The following is a 27,293-nucleotide window of genomic DNA, read 5'->3' on the forward strand; positions in this document are numbered from 1 at the left end:
TATATTGATTTAATGGACTGGCAAATAGTGAGCACTTCAGCAACTGATGATGGCACCCAGTGATGAATGGGCACAATTTGATTGTGGCCTTGTTCACACAGGCAAGGTGCTGGTCACCACCTCTTTATTTCTCTAGGCAACCAGGAATCCATGTATTGGGGTAGGAGAGCAGCAAAACAAGAAATCATTCACCCCTGGCAGCCAACAAACCCTTTATTTTCAGATACTAGTCATAGACTCCAAAAACCTCCAGATATAAGAAATAACAGCATTAATAACAATACTTATTAACATGTTAACCATTAATAATAGCACTTTCCATTTTTAAAATACACAATAAACTTTTCTTTTCATATACACTATAGGTGTAATTACATTCATGTATTATCTTATTATATTTCTATATCAACTTTCTGGGACCAACCAAGGCAGCTCAGAAAAAGTTCAGAACATAAAAAACAGTCAAATAAAAACATAGTAATACATTAAAAACAACACTATACGCCATAACAGCAATTTAAAAAGCCAAGTTAAAAATATGTATCTTGGGTCCCTTCCTGAATGCAGAGAAAGTGTGTAGTCTCAACTCCAGAGGGAATGTGTCCTGAGTTTGAGAGCAAGACAGAAGCCCTTTCTGTAATTCACCCGTTCTCTCCCGCTGCTGCTACCTGACTGCTTGCCAGATTGCCTCACAGCTTCTATTCTCTCCCTCACCAATTTCAGTCAGGTAGCACTCATATCCTGCTTGTGGGTTTCCTGGGGGCAGCTGGCTGGCCACTGTGTGAACAGAATGCTGGACTAGATGGACTCTTGGTCTGATCCAGCAGGGCTGTTCTTATGTTCTTAGTTTCTCCAAGGGAGAGTGCCAACTCCCCCTGCAAGATTCTGTGCTCACATTTCCCCCTGCCACTCAGATAAAATGTTCATAGGCAGGCCTTGCATGTAGTCCAACATATCTGGAGGGCATCAGGTTGGGGAAGGCAGCAGGTGTAAATGATACTGAGCTAGATGGACCAATGGTTTCATTTAAAACAGCTTCTTATGAAATGCTCCTATGAAACTGCTCAACTTTGTACCCCTACAGTGTCATTCAGATTCCCATGGCCTGTGAATTAACAGCGTATATGTCTACTCAAAAGTAAGCCCCACTAAGTTCAGTGACACTTACTCCCAAGTTAGCATGTAAAGGATTGCAGCCTAAAAAGTTTAATAGATGTTTTAAATTTACCTTACTAGTCTTCAACCGTTTGGTCTCCTAGGCTGTCAACACGGTACTTTGTAAATAAACCAATATTTATAAAGATGCTGCAAGGCGCCATCACTCTCCCCTCCAACAGACATGGGCCCTGCAGGGATGAACTAGTGCTTATAGAAGTTGAGCTATCTTTGGTATTATCCTATCATTTTCTTTCACTAACGACAGACCGGGAATAAAGACTAAGGGCTTATCTACTATAACTGCGATGTTATATCAGTCCTGTGCCAGTTGAAGTGTTATGGCTTCTCCCAGAGGATTCTGGAGATAATAGTTTGGTGTCTCTTTCCAGAACAGCACTTCTGTGGTTCTGTGAAAAGGAAAACCATACTAGGTAAAGGCGAAATGCCCCTCCCTCATTCTACTCTTTCTCCAGTAGATCTCTAGAGAAAGTGTCCAGTGGTGAATGAAAATGTCAGTAATTGATCTTTACACCACTGTCATTTCACCTTGATTTCACTGTTAGGTAACATGGCTAACTGCAGGTCCAATAACATGATTAAAAATAGCCTCAGCAACACAGTCTTCTGATCCCTTCTTCGTGAACTCATTTGAACCAGTGATCAAAGTTGAAACCAAGAGAGAAGCTGGCCCATCCCATGCCAAGTCACAGGACAAGGTAACTGTAACAAGCATGGCTTCCCTTGCCTGCACCCTGTAACATTCAACCTAATGATGTTAGGTTCATTATCACAACCCAGAGAAGCAAATATTTCCTCCCTTCTCTTTAAATGATTTGTCACAGCAGAGCATGTGCTATTCCACTCTTTTAGGAGGGGCATATGGAAAGCATGATCTGTTCTGGCTCCCAATGTAGAACAATAATACTTGGGCAATGCTTTGGTTTTTTAGCTGTTTTTTGCATCTGAAGTGAAAAGTCAAAATAATATGCCCCCTCTTTTCGACTGGAGGGTATATCTTTAAATGGAGGCAGGAAAATTATGCTCTTTTTGGAATTGATTGCTCAAAGAAACTGCATCACATTGCTTCATAGGAAAGCTGCCCCTTTATGCAGCACATCTCCCACAGTATGCTCTCAGTCGCACATCTCAGTCCTGTGCAAATTTATTTGGAATTAAGTCCACTGTGTTCAATAGCACTTACTCTGTGGAAAGTAAGAATACATCGCCTTAGGATGCATACTTAAGTTCAGTTGAAATGAGTCACCCTTTACTTTCTTTTATGGTGCAATCCTATGCATGTTGAGTCAGAAAATAGTCCTACAACTCCCAGCCAGCATGCTTGGAGTTGTAGGACTTTTTTCTGATTCAACATGCACATCATTATGCCCTTAATCACCCTGTCATAGTAACAGTAAAGGTTGTGAACAAATCTTTTTCTAACCTTTCAGTGCATGCATATAGATCAGGAAAGGGCAACTTGTGACCCTCCAGATGTTTTGGCTTACAACTCCCATGATCCTTCACCATGGGCTATGCTAGCTAGGGCTGATGGGAGCCAAAACACCCAGAAGGCTACAAGTTTCCCACCCCTGATATAGACGAAAGAATTCTAATGTCCTGTATGTAATTACATATTTGTACTTCACCCTTCAACCTGTAGATACACAGGGTAGCTAAGAATATATTAAAAGTAGAGTACATGCTAAAAAGACAAATAAAAACCAGTAAGGACAACAACAAAATTCAATAGGCAGCAGAATGAAAACAGGGGGTAGCAGCAACAGTAATACAACTACTCAATGAAACTCAAGAGTTTTATGTATGGAGATGGTCTGCTCATCGGGCTTTGGTTGCCCTTGGGAGCTTCTTTTGGGATATAAAAACTGCCACAACCCATTTTCAGCAGAGGATGTGGGTAGGACCTCCAACTGAACTTAATATTTTTGCGCATCCACATATAATTACCCTTGTATCTAGAGAAAATTCCCCAAATTTGAGTAGTGTAAGGCCAAATGGTGGAGTGGGTAGGCTGTGGAGCAGAAATTAACCCTCTTGACATAGTCTCTGGGATAAAGAGTAAAAAGTAGGTTCATTAAGGAAATCAGAATTTTAAAAGCATGTAAAGGATGGAGATAAGCAAAAGGTTCTAAAGGACACACAGCAAAATACATCCGCACCTATTTTGGTTTTCCAGCCAGTGGGCAAGCCCTCATTGTTACAGACAAAATTCTACCAAAAATTCCAAAATGGGATACTAGTGGGGGTTCCCATAAGCCTTTCCCAATATCTCTGAGCACTCACCTTTCCATGGAGCAGAACTTACTAGCTGAGCAACTAGAGTGAAACTAGAAAGTGTAAAAGAAAATTAGCTTGGTGTGAGGATTTTTGGCTGCCACCAGTGAGCAAAGGAAGACTCTATTGAGCAAGGGATAGGAAACCCAGTGACCTCAAGATGTTTTGAACTACAACTCCCATAATCCCTGCTATCTGGGACTGATAGGAGTTGTAGTGTGCATCAGGTTGCCTATTACTGTACTGAGCAAGCAGGGAGTTGGGAAAACCCACCCCAGGGAAGTTAACAAACATTTAACTTGCTAAAGAACAAAAGACAGGTTTGGGGGATGGTGTAAGACTCCAGACCATACAGGAGGGAGCTGCATGCACATGGTTATGTACACTCCAGCTTACATAAAAGGCTGCTTTGAACTGAGTCTTCCTCCGCAAAATGGAGTCTTAACCAAAGTGTGTAAAAGTGAAACTGGGATTCTTTGCAGGGAGTTCCACAATTTTGAGTCTTGTGGCACCCTAAAGGCCAACAAATTTATTCTAGCATAAAACTTCATGGACTAGTCCATTAAAGTTTATGCCAGAATAATTGTGTTCATCTTTATGGTGCCACAAGACTCTTTGTTGCTTTTGCTGCAATAGACTAAAACAACTTCCCTCTGGAAATTCCAGAATTTTGGCTCCAGTGTCGAAAAGGCCCAGTCCCACATAGCTACCATACATCTGGTGGTGGGATAATACAAAGCAGGGCTCTGAGGAAGATGTTAATGTGAGAGTAGGTAGTATCATAGGAGAAGATGGCCGTTAAGGTATCCTGTACTTAAAACTGTTTAGGACGATGGTTGGGAACCTTGGCCAAATTTCACTTGAAGTGGTACAGAGAGAGAGAGAGAGGTGCAGTCCTTCAGTGCTGTGAGCTCCATCCTCTTTTGATTGCAGCCCCATCCATCACCAGATCTGGTTCTACTCAAACCTGGCTGCAGTCCCTGATTGACTTTTTCTTCTCCACTCCTGATTCAGGGCTTTAAAGGTTAAAAAAAGCATTTTGAATTGGGCTTGAAAACCAACTGGAAAACAATGAAGATGTCAGAAAACAAGCATTATATACTTCATGTGGTTCATCCTAGTCAACAACTTTGCCGCCACACTGTAGACCAATTATAGTAGTTTCCAAATGCTCTCTAAAGGCATCTCCATGTGTAGACTGCATTTCAGTAATCTAATTGTGCATAGTCATTCTTTCAGATTATTAGTTTGTCTCACTCAGTCCAATGCTATATATATCTACTTCAGAAGTAAGCCCAACTGAGTTTTATGGGGCTTGCTTCCAGGTGTGTACACAAATGCACACTTACCTGGGAGTAAGTCCCAATGAACTCAATGTAGCTTTCTTCTGAGTAAAGATGTATAGCATTGCACTGTTAGATGCCTTTCCACAAACTTCTCGAGGCAATGTACGTCTTTTTCCTTCCAAGTCTCCACTTTTGTCCAGTGTTTTTATCAGGATTGTGAGCCTGCATGTTGGGACATGTATTTTTATCCTTGTATAGTGCCTAAAACATTTTAGGCACTAAAAACATTTACCCTCAGTTGCAAGTATATAGACAACTTACCAATGAGTTCATTAACATCTGTCATGGGACATTGTCCCTATTTAGACCCAAGTGAATAGGACTGGACTTTTGGGAGCATTTTAATTTTGGAGCCTTTAAGTTCTTTTCTTCAAGGCCACTTTAAGATCAGTAGTAGAGTGTCCTGGAAAGGTAAAATGATCTACTCATTTCTGAACATTCTATTTCTGATGTCAGATGTGCATCCATTGGTTCTTTTCCTTAGGGATTGGCTTGTTTGTCCTATGTAGATTGCAGAAGAGCAATTCTGGCAGATGATAGCATATGTAACATTAGAAGATGAACAGGTGAATGAACCCTTAATGTTGAGGCTAATGTCATTAGGTCCTGTAATGGTATTGCCTGAGTAGTGCAGGGACATCTTGTTGGCATCTTGACTTGTTGCAGGATCTGGTCCCTCAGTCTGAGTCTCTGCAGAACTCTTTGGCAAACTTTCAATTCAACACTTCAAAAACTAATGAAGAAAAGACTGAGGTTAATGTTAACTTACTACAGTACAGTGTATTTTTTAAAAAGGTGTAGGAAGATTTAAATAGGAAATATGTTAATTGGATTACAGCCCATGTGGCCTTGCTAAAGGGATCAGGTTATGCAACTCCAGAAGAAACAGAGTGTGCTGTCCCTGACAGATGTAACATGAGAAGAATGCAAAGGTGAGAGTGGGGGAGGAGAAAGGTGCCTTATCTTTTTGTGAGAAGTGAAAGGTAACTAATGCTTACTAGAAACTCACAACTTCCTTCCGGTATGTTGATTTTTCTTCACAATGTACATCATTTCACATTTGTACTTGATTACTGTACACCTAAGTACCCATTAATTCTGATTGCATTAATGGGTGATTCCACATAAAGGCTATACATATCCCCCCACATCCCCCCACCATTTGTACCATTGCAGCTGCTCTTTTTGAGCCCTTCATGACTGTGTGAACATGTACTGCTCCCACCCCGAAACAGCCAGTACATACAATCTGAAGCATTACATAATTCTTGTTATGCCATGAACCTGCTGTGGGTGATCATGTGTGGGTTACGAATCATACAAACTGGGCTGTGATGACTGGTGGCTGAACGTGTGAGCTGACTCAAATGAACAATACTGTATTTGTGATGATATGTGAGGGCAAATAAAACATCTGCTTGTGTTGTTCTGTCTGTGATGGTGCACTCAGACACGCAGGTCATCACTTTTAAGTTGCGGTCATCAACTCACAAGCATGCATGTGTGAACCAACCCTTATACATAAAAGAATTTGGGGCATTCTGGGGCTGGTATTTGCTGGGGGCAGGTTTTAGAAGGTTTGCTGCTGTTGCTGTTTTTATTGTGTTTTTACCATTTTTAATAGCACATTATGTGTTGCATTGTTGTACATTACCTTGGGAGGGCTCCTGCCCTGAAAGGTAGCCAAGAAATATTTTAAACAATAAATAAATAAATGCTGCCTAACTCTTTTAAGGGAAACAAACAAACACCAACAAACATTGTAGTACATAGCTTACATTGTGGATTTATTCTAATGTGTTCCTTCTTTTGGAAGTACTCCAAGCTGGAGGCCCAGTGTTATAGTTTAATTAGCCACAATATAAAGCCAATAAACACATCCCCCACCTCTCCCCAAACACTGGTGCCATTCCTGTTTCAGAGTAACCCACTGCTTCACACCTTTAGTGCTGAGGTTCCACCCTAGCCAAGAGAATGGGGGAACAAAATCTTGATGGCATGAGGCAATTGCAAAACACAATCCCCAATGACCACCAGTTACATTGCAGCATCCCCCTTCTCCACACCTTACTAAATGACCATATTCTGGAGGGAGGGTGAACATTGGTTGAACGATGGACAGTAGGGATAGTGCTCAGCTTCAGCCAGACCCCTGTTATATTGATGATTGTGCTTCAGAGCATGTGCAGAGTACTTTTCCTCCACTGCTTTTATAGCTCCACATCCCATATATTCAGGATGTTAGGTTGATGGGGACATATGCTAGAGCCTTCTCCACCATGGCTCCTCTCCCTTTGAACTCTCTTTCAGTTGAGGCACCCCTGAGTCAGTGCCTGACTTAAGCAGGCAGCTAAGACATAGATCTTTATACTGATAGCTTTTTCTCTGTGAACTGGTTTATTTTTATATTTTGAGGGATTTTTTGTCTGGTTTTACAATGATGTCATTTCATGATCATCATCTTAGGCAGAGCTTGCTGTTATTGTCAAAAGGCCGTTGATAAATATTTAAAATAAGCGTGGATCTGCTTTGCCCTGACATTTTTAAAGAACCTCTGTACTTCCAAAATCCCCACCTTCAAAAGCAGGCCTCATGCCTATATCACAGGGGTATAATGAAATGGCTCAGAGAGAGCTGGATATCTATGAAATAGTAATCAGTGCTACAGCTCCCCTCATCACTTATTTTTCACAAAGTAGCTTCTTTAATCTAACCCAGTGCTAGAGTTGCTAACTGAAGGCCTAGCCTTCTCTTGTGCCTTTAACAACGGCTTAATTTGCAGAAATCAGCAGATGGAGCTTCTCACAGCACGAAATAAGTATCATCACATGCTAATGTCTGCATATTAAACAATATTCTGCATATTAAAGGCAGAATGACAGGAATGGATTCAAAAGTTGGCAACCATAAATCCAGGGGTTACTGCCTGGCCCAGTTCCAGCCATGACATCTGAAAGTACACTGAGAGCAGATAGTGCCCTCTACTGGGCCTCAGAAATTCTGCGCCAAACTTCACCACTAATATACGCCCCAGTCCTGTAAAAGCGGCTACACATATGTTTGCCCTGGAATTTCCATTGTATACAGAAAGGTGAAGTAAAGCAAATTTAAGATTTTTCAGGCTTGAGAGTATGTTAGTAGTAGGATATGATCTCAGAAAGAACACCTGCTAGCTCTCATTTATTGACTGACTGATTGATCTGATGACTCTTTTGAGGATGTGAAGAGCCGGATTGCAATTAAAGATATGGACGGTCCTTTAATGTCACCTTGTTCTTTTGAAACAGTAATTGACCAAGGCTTCATATAATTCATGACAGCTTACATGCTAATTCTGGAATAATTTGCATGTAACTGCAGGTTTCAAGATAGTAGAAAAATGTGTAAAACAAAATCAATCTCACTAAGTCTACGGTCTGGTAAGGTGACAACAGGGAGGCACAAAGAATTTTCCAAACCAAAAACAGATAGATAAGAACAACAGATCATGAACAAGAAAGGCACAGCAAATCTCCAAGATGCCAAATGAATGTATGTGAGAGAAAATCTAATGATCAGATAATCTGCATTGCTCTTAATAAATGTGATGTGAAATGGCCAGATCGTGACCTTATGAAAGATGAACAAAGACAGCAACTCAGTATGTTTCAACCTGAATCTCAATTAAACATGAAATGTAATGTTAAATGAACAGAGGATCAAAGGTAACTTGCTCGGGCAGAGGCCTGTCTTTAAGAGACATGAGGGAGGACTGTCATTTTATATTTAGGCAGCTGGTGCTGCATTCAATATGCCAACAAATTTGGAACACTCAACAATGGCCGCAAGACTGGAAAAGGTCAGTTTGCATTCCAATTCCAAAGAACGGCAACGCCAAAGAGTGCTCAAACTACCGCACAATTGCGCTCATTTCACATGCCAGCAAGGTGATGCTCAAAATCCTACAAGCTAGGCTTCAGCAGTATGCGAACCGAGAACTACCGGAAGTACAAGCTGGGTTTCGAAGAGGCAGAGGAACTAGAGATCAAATCGCCAACATTCGCTGCATCATGGAGAAAGCAAGAGAATTCCAGAAAAACGTCTATTTCTGCTTCATTGACTACGCTAAAGCCTTTGTGTGGATCACAACAAACTGTGGCAAATTCTTAAAGTGATGGGAGTACCAGACCACCTTACCTTTCTCCTGAGAAACCTGTATGAGGGTCAAGAAGCAACAGTAAGAACCGGACATGGAACAATCGAGTGGTTCAAAATTGGGAAAGGAGTACGACAAGGCTGCATATTGTCACCCTGCTTATTTAACTTATATGCAGAGTACATCATGAGAAATGCCGGGTTGGATGAATCAGAGGTCGGAATTAAGATTGCTGGGAGAATTATCAACAACCTCCGATATGCAGACAATACCACCCTAATGGCAGAAAGCGAAGAGGATCTAAAGAGCCTCTTGTTGAGGGTGAAAGGTTGTTGTTCAGTCGTACAGTCGTGTCCGACTCTTCGTGACCCCATGGACCATAGCACGCCAGGCCTTCCTGTCCTGCGCTCTCTCCCGGAGTGTGCTCAAGTTCATATTCATTGCATCGGTGATGCTATCTAGCCATCTCATCCTCTGCCGTCCCCTTCTCTTTTTGCCCTCAGTCTTTCCCAGCATCAGGGTCTTTTCCAGAGAGTTTTCTCTTCACATTAGGTGGCCAAAATATTTGAGCTTCAGCTTCAGTATCTGTCCTTCCAATGAGCAGTCAGGGTTGATTTCCTTTAGGATAGACTGATTTGTGCAAAAGCTGGTTTGAAACTCAACATTAAAAAAACTAAGATCATGGCATCTGGCCCCATCACTTCCTGGCATATAGAAGGGGAAGAAATGGCAGTGACAGATTTTACTTTCTTGGGCTCCAAGATCACCGCAGACGGTGACTGTAGCCATGAAATTAAAAGACGCTTGCTCCTTGGGAGGAAAGCTATGGCCAACCTAGACAGCATAGTAAGAAGCAGAGACATCACCTTGCCGACAAAGGTCCGTCTAATCAAAGCTATGGTTTTCCCAGTAGTAATGTATGGCTGTGAGAGCTGGACTATAAGGAAGGCTGAGCGCCAAAGAATTGATGCTTTCCAACTGTGGTGCTGGAGAAGACTCTTACGAGTCCCCTGGACTGCAAGGAGGTCAAATCAGTCCATCCTAAAGGAAATCAACCCTGAGTGCTCATTGGAAGGACAGATACTGAAGCTGAAGCTCAAATATTTTGGCCACCTAATGTGAAGAGAAAACTCTATGGAAAAGACCCTGATGCTGGGAAAGACTGAAGGCAAAAGGAGAAGGGGACGGCAGAGGATGAGATGGCTAGATAGCATCACCGATGCAATGAATATGAACTTGAGCACGCTCTGGGAGAGAGCGCAGGACAGGAAGGCCTGGCGTGCTATGGTCCATGGGGTCACGAAGAGTCGGACACGACTGAACGACTGAACAACAACAACATAAACATTTGGCTATTTTTTCATTCAACTGTAATGGCATGCCTATTCCAGATTAAACAGAAATTGTAATAAGGAGCTCCTTCTTGACACTCTGGATAGTAACGAGACTGCACCCAGCCTGAACCAGCATAGGATCTCAACTTGGATGTTCGATTACCTGTGAAATCTCATACACATTTATTTACACAGATGTGAGCTCCACTGAGTTCAGCAGGACTTACCTCGAGGTAAGTGGGTATAGGATTGCAACCTAAGGCTATGATCCTTGAAAATAAGCCCTATTGAACTCAGTAAGGCTGACTTCTAAGTAAAATGCCCAGGACTGGTTGTAATTCACTGTACTCAGAGAATGGCACTTCCAGATGAGGCTTTTATCATGCAATTTTCCTGCCTCATTCATGAAATTTTATGGGAGGTCCAGACAACGTTTTCATCTTGTAACTCCTGTGTTTTTCCACCTCTTCTTCTGCCTTTTCTCCCCACCCACAAAACATCTGTTAAGGAGAAAAAGACAGAACAGCCGCTCAGTGCCATTCAACTGATAAGGCTAGGTGCCCTCTGTCTCGAAGCACCCTCTGAATAAACATGCCTTAGAATTAGGCCACACAGGTTACACTGCTGCTGTCAAAACCTCTCTTTAGGACTGGGTGGCCCTGGAAATCTGGGCACCTCAGTCATTTATGGGTTTGCATAGCCTTACTATAAAACTGTAGGTAGTGTTTCATGTCTTCCCTCCTACACTTTCCCAACCCATTCCAGGGTCAGTTTCCCTGTAAGTATTGGAGAATTACTTTGTAGAATCTATTTAGAAGTTGAGTAGAAGTGAGGACTGGAAAACAAGCACACTGGCAGCATCAGGCTCCAAAAGCAACAGCAGTCCCACAGAGGAGTTCTTGCCAGGCAGCGGCAAAACTCACAGCCCAATCGTATACATGTCTACTGAGAAGTAAACCCCATGGAGTTCTGTGGCGGTATAGGATTGTAGCCTCATTCTTTCTCCTGGCCAAATACCAAGTGCAGAATGGTTACCTTCATCTCTCACCCAGGCAGGTGGAGTGTCTCACAAGTTCCAGAAGCCATTAAGAAAGCACTCTCAGCTGTCTAGCTATATGCAAAAGCCTGGAGAGAAGGTCATGTTGTATATCCACAGAGCATGCTTATTTTAGGATGAAGTGCAGGCTAATGGAAGCACATAGCAATTTTGCTTGGGCTGGGTAACCATGTGATTCTCCTTATGTCTTAACATAGCATTATTGCCAATGGAGAGCCCTCTCTCATACACCATGAGGCAAATTTGAATGAGGGGCACTCAGAGTAGCAATATGGGTGGCTATTCACCAGCTCCAAACGTCCTAAAAAGCCTAAACCTGAGCATTTTCCAAGAAGTAATGCATGCAACACCTTTTTATGGGGGAGAGAATGGTGTTGAACAGGATAAGCAGGAACGGTATTTACTTATTTTAATGGCACACTTAGCTTTAAGGTGCAATCCTATACATGCTTATACAGAAAAAGAAGTACTACAACGCCCAGCATTCCCCAGCCAGCTTGGCGGGATGGGGAATGCAGGGAGTTGTAGGTCATTTTTCTATCTAAATACGCATAAGATTGTGCCCTTAAAGTATTTTATACACATACGTTTTGTAAATATTGCTTTTAGGCCTACAATCTTAAGCCCTCTCAACCTAGGAACACCCCAGCTCCCCCTTGAACTGAACACAGTGAGGAACTTCTTCTGAGTAAACAGGTAAAACCTTGAGCCGCGAACGCTGCTATCCAGTCAAGAGTCTGAGGGGATAATTTCAGCTCTGGCACCAAACATAACCGACCTGATGAGAACCGTGTAGTCCGCATTAATTCATACCGTGTCAACAGCACACTCCCCGGTTTTCTTAAATCAGAATCGCTGAAGCCACTTCAGCCACGCTGTGAATACGCGGCAGGGCGGTTAAAGCCGCGTGTTCAGAGGCAACTCCGCGGAGTCCGCGCTCCTCCAGGGGCTACACCCACGAATAGGCGAAATAACGAAACGGATTTGAAGGCACTGAAGCGTGGCAGAGGAGTCTGCTTGGGCTGTTGTGCGAGCTCCGCAGGCCACACTCTCGACACACGCACTCACACTCAGCCGCCCCCAAAGTGCAGCGCTGGCGGGCCACGAGGGCGGCCCTCGCGGAGCGACTCCGGGACGCGCTCGGCGGGCTCCCGCTCCTCGTCCCTCGGGGCTGGGCGGGCCGCTGTGGCAGGGCCTCCCCGGCAGGGGTCGCTGCGCTGGCACGGGCCTGCCTGCTTTCCTTCCTCCCTCCGGTGGGCGGGCTCAGTTCCTCCCCGCCCGCCCCACAGCAGCCGGAGGGTGCCGCGGCGGCCGAAGCCCGATCGATGCCGGGAGCGCGGAGGCGGCGGCGGCGCTGCTGAGTGAGGGGGCGGCCCCGCCCGGAGATGGGGATTCTCAGCATCACGGACCAGGTACGGCGCAGCAGGGAGAAGGCGCTGCTTCCGCCCTCCTTCCTTCCTTCCCTCCCCCCCAACACCCAGCTCCGGCCTCCTCCCTCCCCCGCCCGGCCGCTCCCGCTACGCCAGCCTGGGGATGCGCGGCCTAGTGCGGAGCCGCCCACCTCGTTCGGCGGGAACAGCCTGGCTCTTCCTCAGACGCGCGGGAGGCACCCCGAGACCGCAGCCGTAGCTTGGGAAACGGGGAGGCAGGTGAAGGGAGAGGAGGTGGGCCTGGCCTGGGCCCGGCCCAGATGCTGCCGACATCCCAAGAAGGCCCGGGTGCAGCGCAGCCTCTTTCCCGCCTAAGGAGAAGGAGCTCTTGTTGCTCGATCCCCGACGCATCTCTGCCGCGGCTCCATTTCCTTCTCTTCCTCCCATCGTTTTTCACCCTCTGTATCTCTGCTTTTATCCCGCATTTCCACCTGCAAACTCACTTCCTTCTCCATTTCCCTTTTTTGCTTTCCCTGTTCCTCTCACTTTGTCGTATCCTCCCTTTTCAGTTTTCTGAACGCCACCCCCGAATGATTTGTTGCTAGGTTCAGATCCGGAGAGTATTTATTTCTAGAAGTGGCACAGAAAGGTGAATTTCACCAGGGTGATTTCTCCCATGAAAGTATTGTGGTGAAAGGAGAATTTGCACCTGGTAGAACTTCCCCCTCTCTACAAGTTATTAAAGGCTCTATCAAGCTATGGATTTATCTAGCAACTCTGCTTCTTTTCCATAGCCCGTATCCCTGTTCATCACTGCGTTGCACTCTGCCTGGCCCCCAGATTGCAGTGTTGTTTCTTCTTTTTCAATGTTTTCTTATGCCCCTGTTCTTTTACTCTCATTAAGGTATCAGCTGATGGTTGAAGCCTGTCCCTTCTCAGTTATAAGAGCCTTGAAGTTAAGCCACTGGTCCAGGGCAAATAACAATTCTTTCTGCGTGTCAGACCTCTTCTCAAGCTGTGTTGTGACAGGCAGAGATGGGCGAGTAAATTGTTGGTGGTCTTTTCTAATTTTGTTTACATACATATAATATTTGCAAAAAGGAGACTTGCACTCTTTTCTGTCTCCCTCACTCTTTGCATCTTGTTCATTTTACAAGATGTTATTATTGATGTTATGTTATTCTTCTAGTGCTGCCCTCCCTTTAGCTTTTGTGATTGTTTGTCTCATAGCCTGCCTGCATTTTTTTCTTTTTGCCCCTTTCTTCTGCAAAATCAAAATGTCTCATTTTCAGTTAAGGTTGTGTTTTAGGCCAAGTGTCATAGTTTCCCAATAGGATGGTGGGTGATTCCCAGTCTGTATATTTAATTGGAAGTATTTGTTGAGTTTCTCTTATACTGAAGATGGTAAGATTTGTTGACAGTTTGCCACTCCTTGGCCTGGTTTTATTTCCTTGGTCTTGACAGTAGTGTATTACCTTCAGTCCGCTATGTACCTTACAGGATATAAATGAAACTCCAAGGACTGTGATTAGTTATTTCTATAACATGGCATCCCTTTGTTAATGTAGGAGGTAGTTACTGTCTGCATGAATAAAATCATGAATAGGAAACAGAACTATCTTGTTCAGTTTTCTATTCCTCCAAACATCCCCCAAGCATTCATTCTGTTAATACTACCCCACTTTGAGGAATCCTTTATTTTCACTCTGTTGCTTATGAATGGAATTTTTGTTACTTGGCCAATGCAGGTTCATTGCAGCATCTGAGTTTTAAGCTCTATTTGATAGAACTATGCTTTATTATTATTACGGTGAAATTCCTCTCAGGATTATGGGTAGGATGGGTGGAAGGCCGCCTCGTCATCTGTTGTTCGTGTTGCCACTGGGTACAGGAGGAACAGAGCTGGTTCTCTAGGAATGGCTCTGACCCCCTACTTGCCTAAATGTAGGCAACCTCATGCCCTCCAGATGTTTTGATTACAACTCCCATCAACCCCAGCCACCACGGGCAATTATAATTGATTATGGGATTTGTAGTCCAAAACATCTGGAGGGCATCATTTTGCCTACAGAGTGGGCTTTTTTCCTCACAGTCTTGTATAGCAGTTGACAAGGACCTGTGTATATACCCAAACAGATGCATTACCGCCTCCATTTCTTGTAGATGGAAGCCAGAGACTGGCACACATATATGTGTGTATATGATTAATAATCTGCTCTGTAACATATTTAATTGCAAAGTGCATTGCAATAATTCCCATTTAACTTCACGTCAATCCTGTGAAGTAAATCATAATGCTCAGGCCTGGAAAAATCTCAGGTTTCTGATAAGAAATTATATGTATTTGGATTATTATTTTTTCTGGTCCTATTTTGGTTGGCTTTTAAAAAAATGGAAACTGACTCTTTAGAAGTTGAAATATTTTTTCCAGCCCCATTAACATTCCTGTCTATTTAGGTGGAAAGCTGACATTAGGTTTTCTAAGGTCCAGCACTAAAGTATCTGCTAGTCCACACAAATTTAATTTGGATTTTTGTAACCAAAGCATTCACCTTGGGTGTGCCCTACCAGTTGCTCTAGGAGCTGCGCAGCACTAGATTGTAGGACATGATGGTTGTCTAGGAACGATCTTCTCTTTAAAGGAGGGATGCTGTGTCCACTGCATTCCATGTGGATGACTCATCCCTCCCTCTTTATGCCTCCCTCCTTTTGCTGCTTTATCCACGCAGTTGGGTGGAGGGAAGCAAATCTGGGGTTAGCTGGACCAAAAGGCTTCTTTGGAAAGAGATGCAGAGGCTGAAGGTTTTCCTCTGGAAGATGAGATGAGCAGATGGATTGGCATCAGTTCTTCCTTGTACTAGCCTCTGCTTTGCATGTAGGAGGGCTGTGGGGGCATTTGGTACAGCTCTCTGCTGTATTTCCCCTCCTCTCATGGGATTGCAGTTTAGATCTGTGCCAAGAAGATAAGGGCCCTGTCTTCCTTGTATATTGTGATTATAGTTCTACTTAGCGTATGGCTTGCACACCAGAGCTATAAATGATGAAGAGTTAAGTCTTACAAGCCTTGTGTGTTAAGCATTGTGTATGCATAAGGAAAGGCTTGGTAGAGTTATGCAATCAAAATGAATTTACATTCTGATCAGTGTACAAAGAAATAAACAGCAGGATTGTGGTTTGTGTGTTGGGGCAGGGTTGGGTGGTGTTAAAATGTGTAGCTGCTGACAATTTAGCTAAACAGGAATTGAGTTCTTAGATTAGTGTGCTTTACTCCCCAAACAACTGGGTAATATCTTCAGGTCAGTTTCCAGGCCATCTCTGTCAATTTTACAGGCTTAGATGTAAAAGAAAAAAAAAAAAAAAGGATGCTTAGAAGAAGAGGGATAGGGTAGATGTAAGATTTTAGAGTATATACTCTAATGCTGTTCCATTTTGTGTCAAGAGGCTAGAGTAGTCCAAGAGCTAGTGAGATTTAGACTTAGGTTGAAGTTGCATCTCAGCCATAGGATCTCTGTGTAGCCTTAGATGAAACATCTATTCGGCCTCCATTCCACATCTATAAAACAGGAATAGTAGTGACCTACCTTATTGAATTGTTGTGATAAAGAATAAGAGAACAAAATGTTGCTTACTAACTTGCTCAAGTTTGATTTTGCAAAACAGTAAGTGATATATCTAAGAAATAAATAAAAACGGGACACCAAAGCTTTCCTCTCTTGGGCAATTTTATCAAATATAATCACTGGGGCAGGTCTCATGTAATGAGAGTACATAGTTTAAACAACCCATGGGCTGTTGGGAAAGAGGAAGCGCGCTGCCTCCTACACCCAGTGGTTTCGCTTTTACTCAACATCCTACGATGGGCTCGTTTGTAGGTTGTTGAGCATGACATGTGAACCTGGAGCATAGGGTTGTTTGGGGGCAAACAACCCAGCCATTAACCCAACAACAAATAATGGATTAACTGCTGGGTTGTTTAGCCCCTAAACCAGTACTCTGGGTTCGCATGTCATGCTCAGAAACCTGCAAAAGAGCAAATTGTAGGTTGTTGAGTAAAAGCGGAAGTGGCAGGCACATGGGAGGCACGGTCTCTTTCTCCCACTCGTGCATGACCACCCGTGGGTTGTTTAAATTATGGATCGTTGTTACGTGCCAAGAAGGTAAGTGTAAGGAAGTTACCTGGTGTAACATATTTGAGTGTAACAAAAAAGGAAGGTGTTTATATTGCCAATATCTTGCAGAAGCAGCTTCCTGAAGCTAAGAAATAAATTTAAGTATGACTACTGAGTGCTGGTGATGCTTCCAAGAGCATCTTAATTGCTTATCAAATCCATAAATACTTATGCTCTGTACTTGAGGTTTTTTTCCCCTTCAAGCACTATGTGAAAATATCTGGAACCTAGTTATGCTTATTAATTGAGCCTGTTCAGATATTCCCGATGGATTGTTTCTGGGAAGAAAGTTGGAGCTGGGACCTCAGGCTGCTGCACGTCCTTTTTGGCTTCCACCATGGGGAGAAGCCAACAACCAAACGGGAGATCCAGCTGTTGCATACACAAACAACCACATATTCTACTGCACTTGTACAGCCCCTGGTACCCTCTGGTCTGCACAGGTGTTGAATGTGGATTGCCACACAGAATGGAAGGCCTTGCTTTCTGTGCCAACATAAATATTTATGTTTCTGGAGGAAGGCTGCAAAGTCAGAGCAAAGGGGGTGCGGGTGAAAATAGGAACAAGTGGTGCTGTGATGAATCCTCCAATAGTTTTTGTACCAAGAGTAGTGAAGAGTGCTTGGGGGAGGTGACACAGGCCTATCATAGAAAAGAGATTTCCTGTTCCACTCTGCAGAGTGTACTGTGTACACACAAACCTTTGCCAGACTCGACAAACCTGGTTGTCAGGGGCAAGAGCTTCTAGCCCTTTGGTGGGCTGGCTGCTTGTGCTTCACAGAACCAGTTTCTCCCATACCATGAGCTGATGTGGACTGATGCTCCCAGCCCCTTGGCACTAAGTTGATAATAGTGGGGCATGAAACAACAAAGGGAGGGAATTCTCCATACTGGAAGCTAAATCAAATAGAAACATTGCCTACTATCAGATACACTATGTGTATCTTTTGGCTTCTTCTTGGGACCTTAACAGGTGTGGAACTTAGAGCCTAGGTCATTGGGACCCTAGTGATGTCCAGCAACACGTATAATCCTCACCCCTCACTCTCTGCAATTTGCAGAGAACTCAGGGGAGTTATTCCATGTTGTGCTGATCTATGAAGCAGGCAGAAACTTCTCTCTGCTGCAAGACTCAGAATGACATAAGACTCCCATTTCCTCTGTTCCAAATCCTCTGGCATGAGCAGAGTCAGGCTTTCAGATTCCACTGAGTGTTGGAATAGGCAGAAGCAGTGAGAAGCTTGTGCTGCTTCTGTCTGCTCCAAAGCTCAGCACAACATGATCCCCATCCCCAAGTCCTCTGTGCAGAGGACTTAGGAGAAGGGAAGGATGAATCACAACCACAAATAATGGCTTGCCACATTTTGTGGTCTCCTGCCTCTATGTACAAAAATTGTCCGGAAGATCCAGCGTATTACTCTCTCCTTACCCCATCATCTGCATAAGGGAAGCCCAAGGGGACCTGCATATGCCAACTCTGGGAATGTAGTTAAATGCCATCCTTTTCCCTACCCCCTTTGACTGTTGGTGGTATGGTTACACTGTGAGAGTCTGGAGAATGGTAAAATTCTCAGCTTGGAGTTGTAAAATTGTTAGCTTAATTATTGGGGCCATCTTTTGCAGTTTAAGGACAATTGATTCATCATAATTTCATTTTTAAAAAACCCCAGGAACTGATACCTTCACAGAGATAGGATACCAAAACCCACAAGAGACTTTGGGGCCATTTGCACAACATGATAGCTCGCCGTGGGTTATTTAACCCATGGTGAGGTTGTGGAGCATGTGTAGCTGCCACTTTGAATATCCAACCTCCACTTAGGGGTTTCATGTTGTACGAACCCTGTGAGCATGGGTTATGTGAGGGTTAAACAACCCTCGCATAACCCACGGTCACAGGTTCGCACGACACGATAACCCCCAAGCAGGGGCTGTATAGGCAACCTGATGCCTGGGGCACCACAGCTCATCATGGGTTAAATAATCCATGATGAGCCATGGCATGTCGTCCAAACCTGCTCTTTGACTTAATGTGACCCTTTTGCATCACATCCTTGAAAATCTCTTTATTCGTTATAGCAAATCTTGTTGACTCTGGATCTCTAAAGGAGAGGGCATAGTTTAGTTGCAGTGTGCATACTTCTCTATGGAATCTCAGGTTTAATCTGTGGCTTCACATATATAAAACTCCCAAGGTGAATTCCTCATGTCTTGCATTCAGGGTTCTTAAGTTTGAAAAGACATCTTGAAATTCTGGAAAAAATAGTTTGACACATTTTGCCACTCAGAGCAATGGTCAATCCAGCCTACTGACCCACAGTAAGGTGGCTTATTATACCTTATTTAGATATTTGTGGGGTTATGGTATTAATGGCTCACCCCCTTCTTCATCCTCCTGATTTTACAGTGGCTCTTTTCCCCCTTCTTTATAGCCTCCTCTGGTCCAAGCCATCTTTAACCGTGACATAGAGGAGGTACGGTCACTGCTGAGTCAGAAGGAGAACATCAATGTATTGGTAAGTGTTGGCACAACAACTTTTCTTCCTATTAATCCTGCTTCTATTTGTTTTACATGAAGATTACATTTTCTCAAAATTGGCACTGTCTTGCTTCTGGCCATGTGTGTATTTTTCCTGCAGTTTGGATAGAGCAGGGAAGTTTGGAGTTGGAACTCCTAGGGCTTTGTCGTGAGCATTCTGAACAGTTTTCATCCAGGCACTGTGTATTGCTTTAAACATCTCTCCTTATAAAATGGAGGTGCTAAAGTTTCTCAGCTTTAGAACTTCTTGCTTAACTATTTGTTTATGTGGCTGTTGTGGTGCAATGATTTCTTATTGTTCTTATTTATTTATTTACAACATTTATATACTGCTTCACATCTAAATAGATTCCGGAGTGGTGAACAATAAAAGATAAAAAGAATAAAACACCATATTAAAAGTTGAATTTTTTAAAGAAACAAGAATATCAATAAAAACTAGCTGGTCAATCAAGGAAGGCTTCTTGAAATAAGTATGTTTTCAGCAGGTGCCACAAACAACACAATGTTGATGCTTGCCTGACCGTCAGAAGGAGTGAGTTCCACAGAGAGAGAGCCACCACACTGAAGGCTCTTTCTCCTGGTGGACTCCAGTTGGGCCATAGGTCCATGCAGAACCACCAGGAGCATGCCATCTGAGGACCTCAGTGACTGGACAGGTTGATAAGGGAGAAGGGTGCTCTCTCAAGTATCCTGGTCTCAAGTTGTTTAGGGCTTTATACACTAGTATCAAAACCTTAAACCTCGCCTGGTAGCGAATAGACAGCCAGTGTAATTCCCTCAGCAAATGAGTTGCATGCTGAAAGGGGGCAGCTCCTGATGATTACCAAGCTACAGCATTCTGCACTAGCTCCAACTTCCGGACCAGCCTTAAGGGCAGCCCCACATAGAACACATTATAGCAATCCAGTCTTGATGTTGCTCACACCTGTACCACTGTGGCCAAGCTATCCCTGTCCAGGAGAGGCTGTAGCTAGCGAAGCAGTTGAAGCTGGTAAAAGGTACTCTGAGCTGCCATGGCCACTTGGGACTCTAGTTACAATGATGGATCTAGGAGTACCCTGAGACTACCAGCCTGATCTTCCAAAGGGAGTGCAACCCCATCCAGAACAGGCAATGAGCTTATCTGTTGGACTTGGGAACCACTCATCCACAGGGCTTCCGTCTTGCCAGGATTCAGTTTCAGTTTGTTGGCCCTCATCCAGCTAGGGATGTACGAAAGTCACTTACCTTATCGAAGGGTGACATTTGTGCGGGGGGGAGGCGCTCTGTCCCTCCCCCCGAAATTCTCCCCGGCCGGCTCCACGCTGCGGCAACTCCGCAGAGCTGCCAGCCGGGGCTGCCCGCAGCTGGACATCCGGCCGCTGGTCAGCCTGCACAGGGACGCAAATGGTGGCCTCCGTAGCTGCCGCCATTTGCGTCCCTGTATTTTGCCGTGATAGGCTACGTAAGTATTTACGTAGCCTATCACGGCAAAAAACAAAACAAAAACAGGAACGCAAATGGCTACGGTGGCCGCCATTTGCGTTCCCTTTTTTTTGCCGTGATAGGCTACGTAAATATTTACGTAGCCTATTACAGCAAAAGACAGGGGTGCAAATGGCGGCCACTACACCATTTGCACCCCTGTCTTTTGCCATAATAGGCTACGTAAATATTTACGTAGCCTATCACGGCAAAAAAAAAAGGGAACGCAAATGGCAGCCGCTGTAGCCGCCGCCATTTGCGTGTCCTTTTTTTTTTTTTTTTTTGCCATGATAGGCTGCATAAATACTTACGTAGCCTATCACGGCCTCCGCAGGGACGCAAATGGTGTCCCTGCATTAGCTGTGATAGGCTACATAAGTATTTACGTAGCCTATCACGGCTATAGTGAAGAAGCAAATGGCAGGCACAGACGCGGCCGCCATTCGCAAAGCAGCGTGAACAGCAGCAGGTAAATGCTCTGTTTCGCACGCCTTTCGTGGGGTGGGGGGGCGGGGGGTTTCGTTCCGCCACGGATTTCACGGACCGAATGCACTGGCATTCGGCCTCACCGAGATCCGTGGCGGAATTCTCTGACATCCCTACATCCAGCTCATCACTAAGTCTAGACACTGATCCAGGACTTGCACAACCTCATCTGATTCAGATGTCACAGGAAGATAGAGCTGTGTGTTATTAGCATACTGATTGCAGTTGGCTCCAAATCCCCTAGTGACTGCTCCCAGCGGCTTCATATAGATGTTAAACAACATTGGGGACAAGATGGTACCCCGCGGAACTCCATGGCTTAATTACCAAGGGGCCGAGGAATGGTCACCCAGTGTTACTCTCTAAATTTGACCCTGCAGGTAAGGCCAGAACTACTGTAACACAGTGCCTCCAGTGCCCAGCCCACAGAATTGATCTAGGAGGATAGCCATGGTCAATGGTATCAGAAGCTTATGAGAGATGGAGCAGAATTAACAGGGTCGCACTCCTCCTGTCCCTCTCCTGATAAAGGTCATCCATCAGGGCGACCAAGGCTGATTTGGTTCCATAACCAGGTCGAAACCCAGACTGGAATGGGTCTAGCTAATCAGTATCCTCCAAGAGTGCCTGCAGTTGCTCCACCATCACCCTCTCAAGTGCCTTCCCTAAGAAACGGGTATTTGCAATTGGGAGGTAGTTGTCAAATATCATTGGGTCCACAGTGGGTTTCTTCAGGAGTGGTCACACTACTGCCTCCTTAAGGACAGCAGGAACCACCCCTTCATGCAAAGATGTATTTACCACTCCCTGGACTTACCCGGTCATACCCCCTTGGCTAGTTTTTATTAGCCAGGAAGGGCAAGGATCGGAAGGGCATGTGGTTGGCCACATCACTGCAAGCACCTTGTCCAAATCATCAGGCTACAGAACTGAAATTGATCCCACAAAATCAGGCAGTCGGTGGTGTCAGTCACCTTGACTGGAGCTACACTAACTACAGCATCAAATTCCAGCAATTTTTTCCTCAAAAGTGCAATGCAAAAAGGTCACAGTGGGCCCTTGAAAGGACCAGGTCTTGGAGAGACCTCTGTTCAAAATCCAGCTTAGTCATGCTCTTGGTGGGCTTCCTTCAAGAAGGTTTACTCTCTCGGCCTCTGTTCCCATTTGTAAAATGAGAATGGTGGTGAACACAAGATTGTTGTAGAGGTGGGTGGGTGGATGGATAAGGATTGTGAAGTACTTTGCATGCTCAGAATTACTATACAGGACAGAAAAGCTCACTCATCATCAGTTAAATGTTGACTTTGTTGGGAATTGGTTGTACCAGATGTATTGGTCTAGCTGTACAGAGCGGTGGGTGGCACTGGGATCAGCTGTTGTCTTTGGCGCTAAATGTGTTCTGGATTAGTCTCATGGTCTCTTGAGTGAGAACAGCCTGTGTTACAGTGTTTTTCATCCTGTTCTTGTATAGCCTGTGAGCAGTAATTGGCTCTTCATTTAATTTTGGCTCATTCAGCAGAGGCACATGTAGTGTATGCCTCATATATGCCATATTGGTAGCACAATTTGTGGCAAGGTTTGTATTGTTATGAGCTGATTTGGTCTTGGAACTAGGAAGTGGGGTGGGCAGCTTTCAGAGCTTGGAGCAAGCCAAGAGGTCTGACAGTGAAATGCATCTTCACGTGTCTCCCATAGATTGAGAACTTAACTGGTAGCAGCCCAAATTCAGGAACATGACAAATCTAGTCACAAATCTTGGATATTTTGAGCATATGATCAGTCAGTATGATGAACTAGTAAAGAATACCGTCCCCCAGAGCCAAATATACATAATTGGAAAATATTTCCAGTAGAGAAGTGAGATGGGCAATGCCTTTGTAAAAAAACCTAGTAAAACCTCCTTTGGATTGCTTTTGTTCTGTTCTGGACACCAGTGCTTGGAGTATTCTAACATTCAGATTGAGCGAGAGTCCCTTTTGAAAAGCTGCTTAACAATCCTGCTGTCAAAAGAGATTGGACCAAGATACCTTCCAACTGTGTGATTTCATGAGAAAGGATTATTAGAAGAAAAGATACATTAAGAATATAAGAAGAGCCATACTGGATCAGGCCAAAAGCCTATCTAGTCCAGCATCCTGTTGCCAATGGTAGTCAACCAGATGCTGGGAAATCCATAAGCAGGATGCAATGTCAGCAGCCTGCTCCCACTGTTGTTTCCCAGAAACTGGTATTTAGAAGTATACTGCCTCTGGTACTGGTGATAATATATAGCCTTCATGACTAGTAGCCATGGATTGCCCTATCTTTCATGAATTTGTCTAATCCCCTTTTAAAGCTGTCCCAGTTGGTGGTCATTATTACATTTTGTGGTAGTGAATTCCATAGTTTGTAACAATGCATTGTGTGAAGAAGTACATCCTTTTATCTCTCCTGAATCTCTCACAATTCAGCTTGTGGAATGAGCCTGGATTCTAGTATTATATGAGAGGGAGAAAAACATCTCCTTATACACTTCCATGTATAATCTTATACACCTCTATCATGTCTTCCCCTACTCCCCTTTTTTTCTAAGCCAAATAGCCTCAAATATTGTAACCTTTCTTCATAGGGGAGTTGCTCCAGCCTCTAGATCATTTTGGTTGCCCCTTTCTGAACATTTTCCAGCTCTACAATATTTTTTGGGTGCGATGACCAGAGTGGTACACAGTATTTCAAGGGTGGTCGCACCATAGATTTGCATAAAGGCTTGTGATATTGGCAATTTTGTTTCTGAACATGGAATTTGCCTTCTTCACAGCAGCCACACACTGGGTCAACATTTTCATCGAGCTATCCACCACAATCCCAAGATCTCTTTCTTGATCAGTCACTGCCGTTGTTTTCCACTTAGATAAGCAAAGGAAGATATGGCTGTACAAGTGCCTTTTGTTAAGGACAGAGATGTCAGCAGGTGATGAGAACTTACCTAAAATGTGGTGGTTGCACTAGAAAGTATGGGGTTAAACTGGTGATATGTAAGAGAGCCAGCATGGTGTAGTGGTGAGAGTGACAGACTGGGAGCCGGAAGATCCGGGTTCTAGTCCCTACTCGGCCATGGAAGCTCGCTGGGTGACTTTGGGCCAGTCACATACTCTCAGCCCAACCCACCTCACAGGGTTGTTGTTGTGAGGATAAAATGGAGAGGAGGAGGATTGTGTATGCCACCTTGAGTTCCTTGGAGGAAAAAAGGCGGGATATAAATGTAATAAATAAATAAATAAAATAAATAATCTACCAAATGAAAATGAAAAGATTGGCAGGTGTTATACCCAGCAGATTATTGGGAACAACCTGTTTTAAGATGGGTCTCTGACAAACAGGATGTAGTTTGCTGCTTGCTGAAATACAAAACAAAATCTCCAATGATTCAAAAGGACAAGGACATCTTCTAGTCCACTGCTTGGCTGTAAGGAGGCGTATCAGCCACTCTCCATCCAGGTCAGTGTGCCACATTCATGACGGTGCCAGCAAAGTCGATAAACCCAGGTGACAAGTGAGCTGAACAAAGCTACATGCTACTGGGGAAGGTAAAATGGATCCACATTGCATCCATTTTGGGTAAGATGATATTCTTTCATTGAACTTGGCTTTGATGGTGAAAGTGAAAGCAATCTTTTTAATTTTACAGTACTGGTCTCCAGAAATAATGAAAAGCTAGAATTTCAGAAATGCACTCGTGCCGCTCACCTGTTACCTGGAGCAAGTAGGAATTGCTCATGGGTTGGGATAGGTAATAGAAATAGCATGGTAAGGTGGGTATGTGCTGGGATGGGGAAACTAGATTTGGGGTGGGTGGACAGATAGATGGCAATAATTATTTGCAAATCTAATTCTAAACTGTATATTGAGCAAGACTATTTAGCAATGTGTGTGCTTTATGGTCTAACAAGAAAACTGCTGGATGAAACCAAAGGCCTATCCAATCCAATATTCTGTTTTCCAGAGTGGCCAACCAGATGTCTGTGGGAAGGCTCAAAGCAGGACATGGAAACTATAGCCCTCTTCCATTGTTGTTCCCCAGCAATTGGTAACGTGAGGCATAATGCCTCTGATCCTGGTGAGCCACTGATAGCCTTCTCCTCCATGAATTTGTCTACTCCCCTTTCAAAGCTATTCCAGTTGGTGGCCATCCCTACATCTTGTGGAGGTGAATTCCATAGTTTAACTATGTGCAAAGTGAGGAAGCACTTGGTTTTGTCTGTCCTGAAACTCCAACCATTCAGCCTCATTGGATGACCCCAGGTTCTGGTATTATGAGAGAGGGAGAAAAAATCCCTCTATCCACTTTCTATGTACCATGCATAATCCTTTTTTTTTTAAAAATCTATTTTTATTTTGTTTTTACAAATAAAATAAACACTACCAACAATATAATCAAAATCTTCAGTTTCCGACATTACAGTATTCTAAAAAGAAAAGAAAAGAAAGGGAGGATAGCAAAAGAAGGAAGAGAGAGGGAAAAAAGAAAAAAAACAGAATTATATTAAACTTCAATAAGAACAAACCAAATATCCAAACAGTCTTATAGCACAGAAATAGAAGCAAACAATCCATTTCCATTAGCCATAAATTACTTTTCAGTTAGTACCATGCATAATCCTATATACCTCCTATCTCGTCCCCCCGTTGCTGTTTTTTTTAAAAACTAATCCTGAGACCTGGCCTGATCTTAAGTCTTGCTGTGTCAGCTTGGGATGGGGCATGCCAACTTTTGTGCCAGTGCAGCAAGTTACAAGATAATATGCTTATTACATTTTCGGTGCTGCGGGAATGATATTGTTGAATAGTATTATTATGCCAGCTTTGTGTAGCTGTTACAGTGATGTTCTAGACAGATGACAGCATAAATGCTTAGAATCAGGATCAGGTTACTTGAAGCACAGGATCTGAATTCAGACTCTTGGCACATTATGATGAACTACTTGAAGAAGATTCCTCTGAAGTTTGGAAAGCTTTTCTTTATTTCCCAACAGAAGTTCTGATAAGTGTTTCCTCGTGTATTTTGTAGGATTTCCAAATAATGCAGTATTCAATATTTTGGGAGCAATTTGGGGTGGGGATGCGATCCTATCTTGGGTTCATGATTAAAAAGTTGGAAGAGTGGGAGTTACTTGAAAAGCAATTTTTTAAATGTTTGACACTTGACTACATGTTTTCCAAGAGGGAAAAAAAGCAGGCAAGTGTCATACTTCACAGTGTTAACATGTCAATCAATTTATTACATTTCCAAGAAAAATATGATAAGATGGACAGCTTGATCCCAATTATATTTGTTCGGAAGTTCCACTGGGCTTGATAGAGCTAGTGTTGTTATCAAGCATGCTTAGAATTGAAGAATGAACAATAAAAGCTATCCTCTGATCTTGCTTGTTCAGTGTGTGTGTGTATGTGCGCGTGCGCGCACGAGAGAGAGAGAGAGAGGGAGAGGGAGAGGGGAGGGCCAGCACCTAAGAAAATACTGATCAAATAAAGAGAGTAGCCCAAAATGGATTGAGTCATCTGCGCTGATTCACATTATTCCAATTCAGTTGCTTTGAGGCTGAGAAATGACACTAAGTTTAGTTTGGTTGCTGTCCGTGTTCTGTTCTTTTTCACTGATGAGGGATTTATTTATATTTGGTCAGGACTCTGCAAAACAATCCATGTCTCAATCAGCTTTGATTTTGAGTATGAATCTGTGTCCTTTTACCACTTTACCCTTTTTATCATTTGGCCTTACAGTACTGACATCGCTCTGAGCAGTGAATGTCAAGGACTTGGCACCAAACCCAAAGGCCAAATGCTGGTTGATTTGATCCAAAATCTAAGTGGTGCTTTCTGCCTCTTGATAGCCTTCAGCAATGAGGTAGGATTTTGTGCCTTATCAGAGCTACTTGCGTTGCTCTTAGGGTTTGATTGTTG

At 43.7% G+C, this 27,293-nt stretch overlaps 1 protein-coding gene across 2 annotated transcripts in view; it reads left to right on the forward strand.

Annotated features, from left to right (window-relative positions):
• Positions 1 to 12,604: 12,604 nt before the first annotated feature.
• ANKRD52 (ankyrin repeat domain 52) overlaps positions 12,605 to 27,293 on the forward strand; it is a 66,812-nt gene continuing 52,123 nt past the window's right edge. Inside the window, exons 1-2 of one of the 2 annotated variants that reach the window (XM_084837078.1) lie at positions 12,605 to 12,734; positions 19,294 to 19,377. In XM_084837078.1, the coding sequence (XP_084693204.1) occupies positions 12,708 to 12,734; positions 19,294 to 19,377 (111 nt within the window). In that variant the 5' untranslated portion in view covers positions 12,605 to 12,707. The remainder of the gene's footprint in view (positions 12,735 to 19,293; positions 19,378 to 27,293) is intronic. The other variant, XM_084837077.1, reaches the window with a different exon arrangement.

The sequence above is a fragment of the Heloderma suspectum genome, chromosome 2 (genome assembly GCF_057233095.1).
Source record: "Heloderma suspectum isolate Gila_16-S chromosome 2, 16-S_ref, whole genome shotgun sequence".
Lineage (NCBI taxonomy): Eukaryota > Metazoa > Chordata > Lepidosauria > Squamata > Helodermatidae > Heloderma > Heloderma suspectum.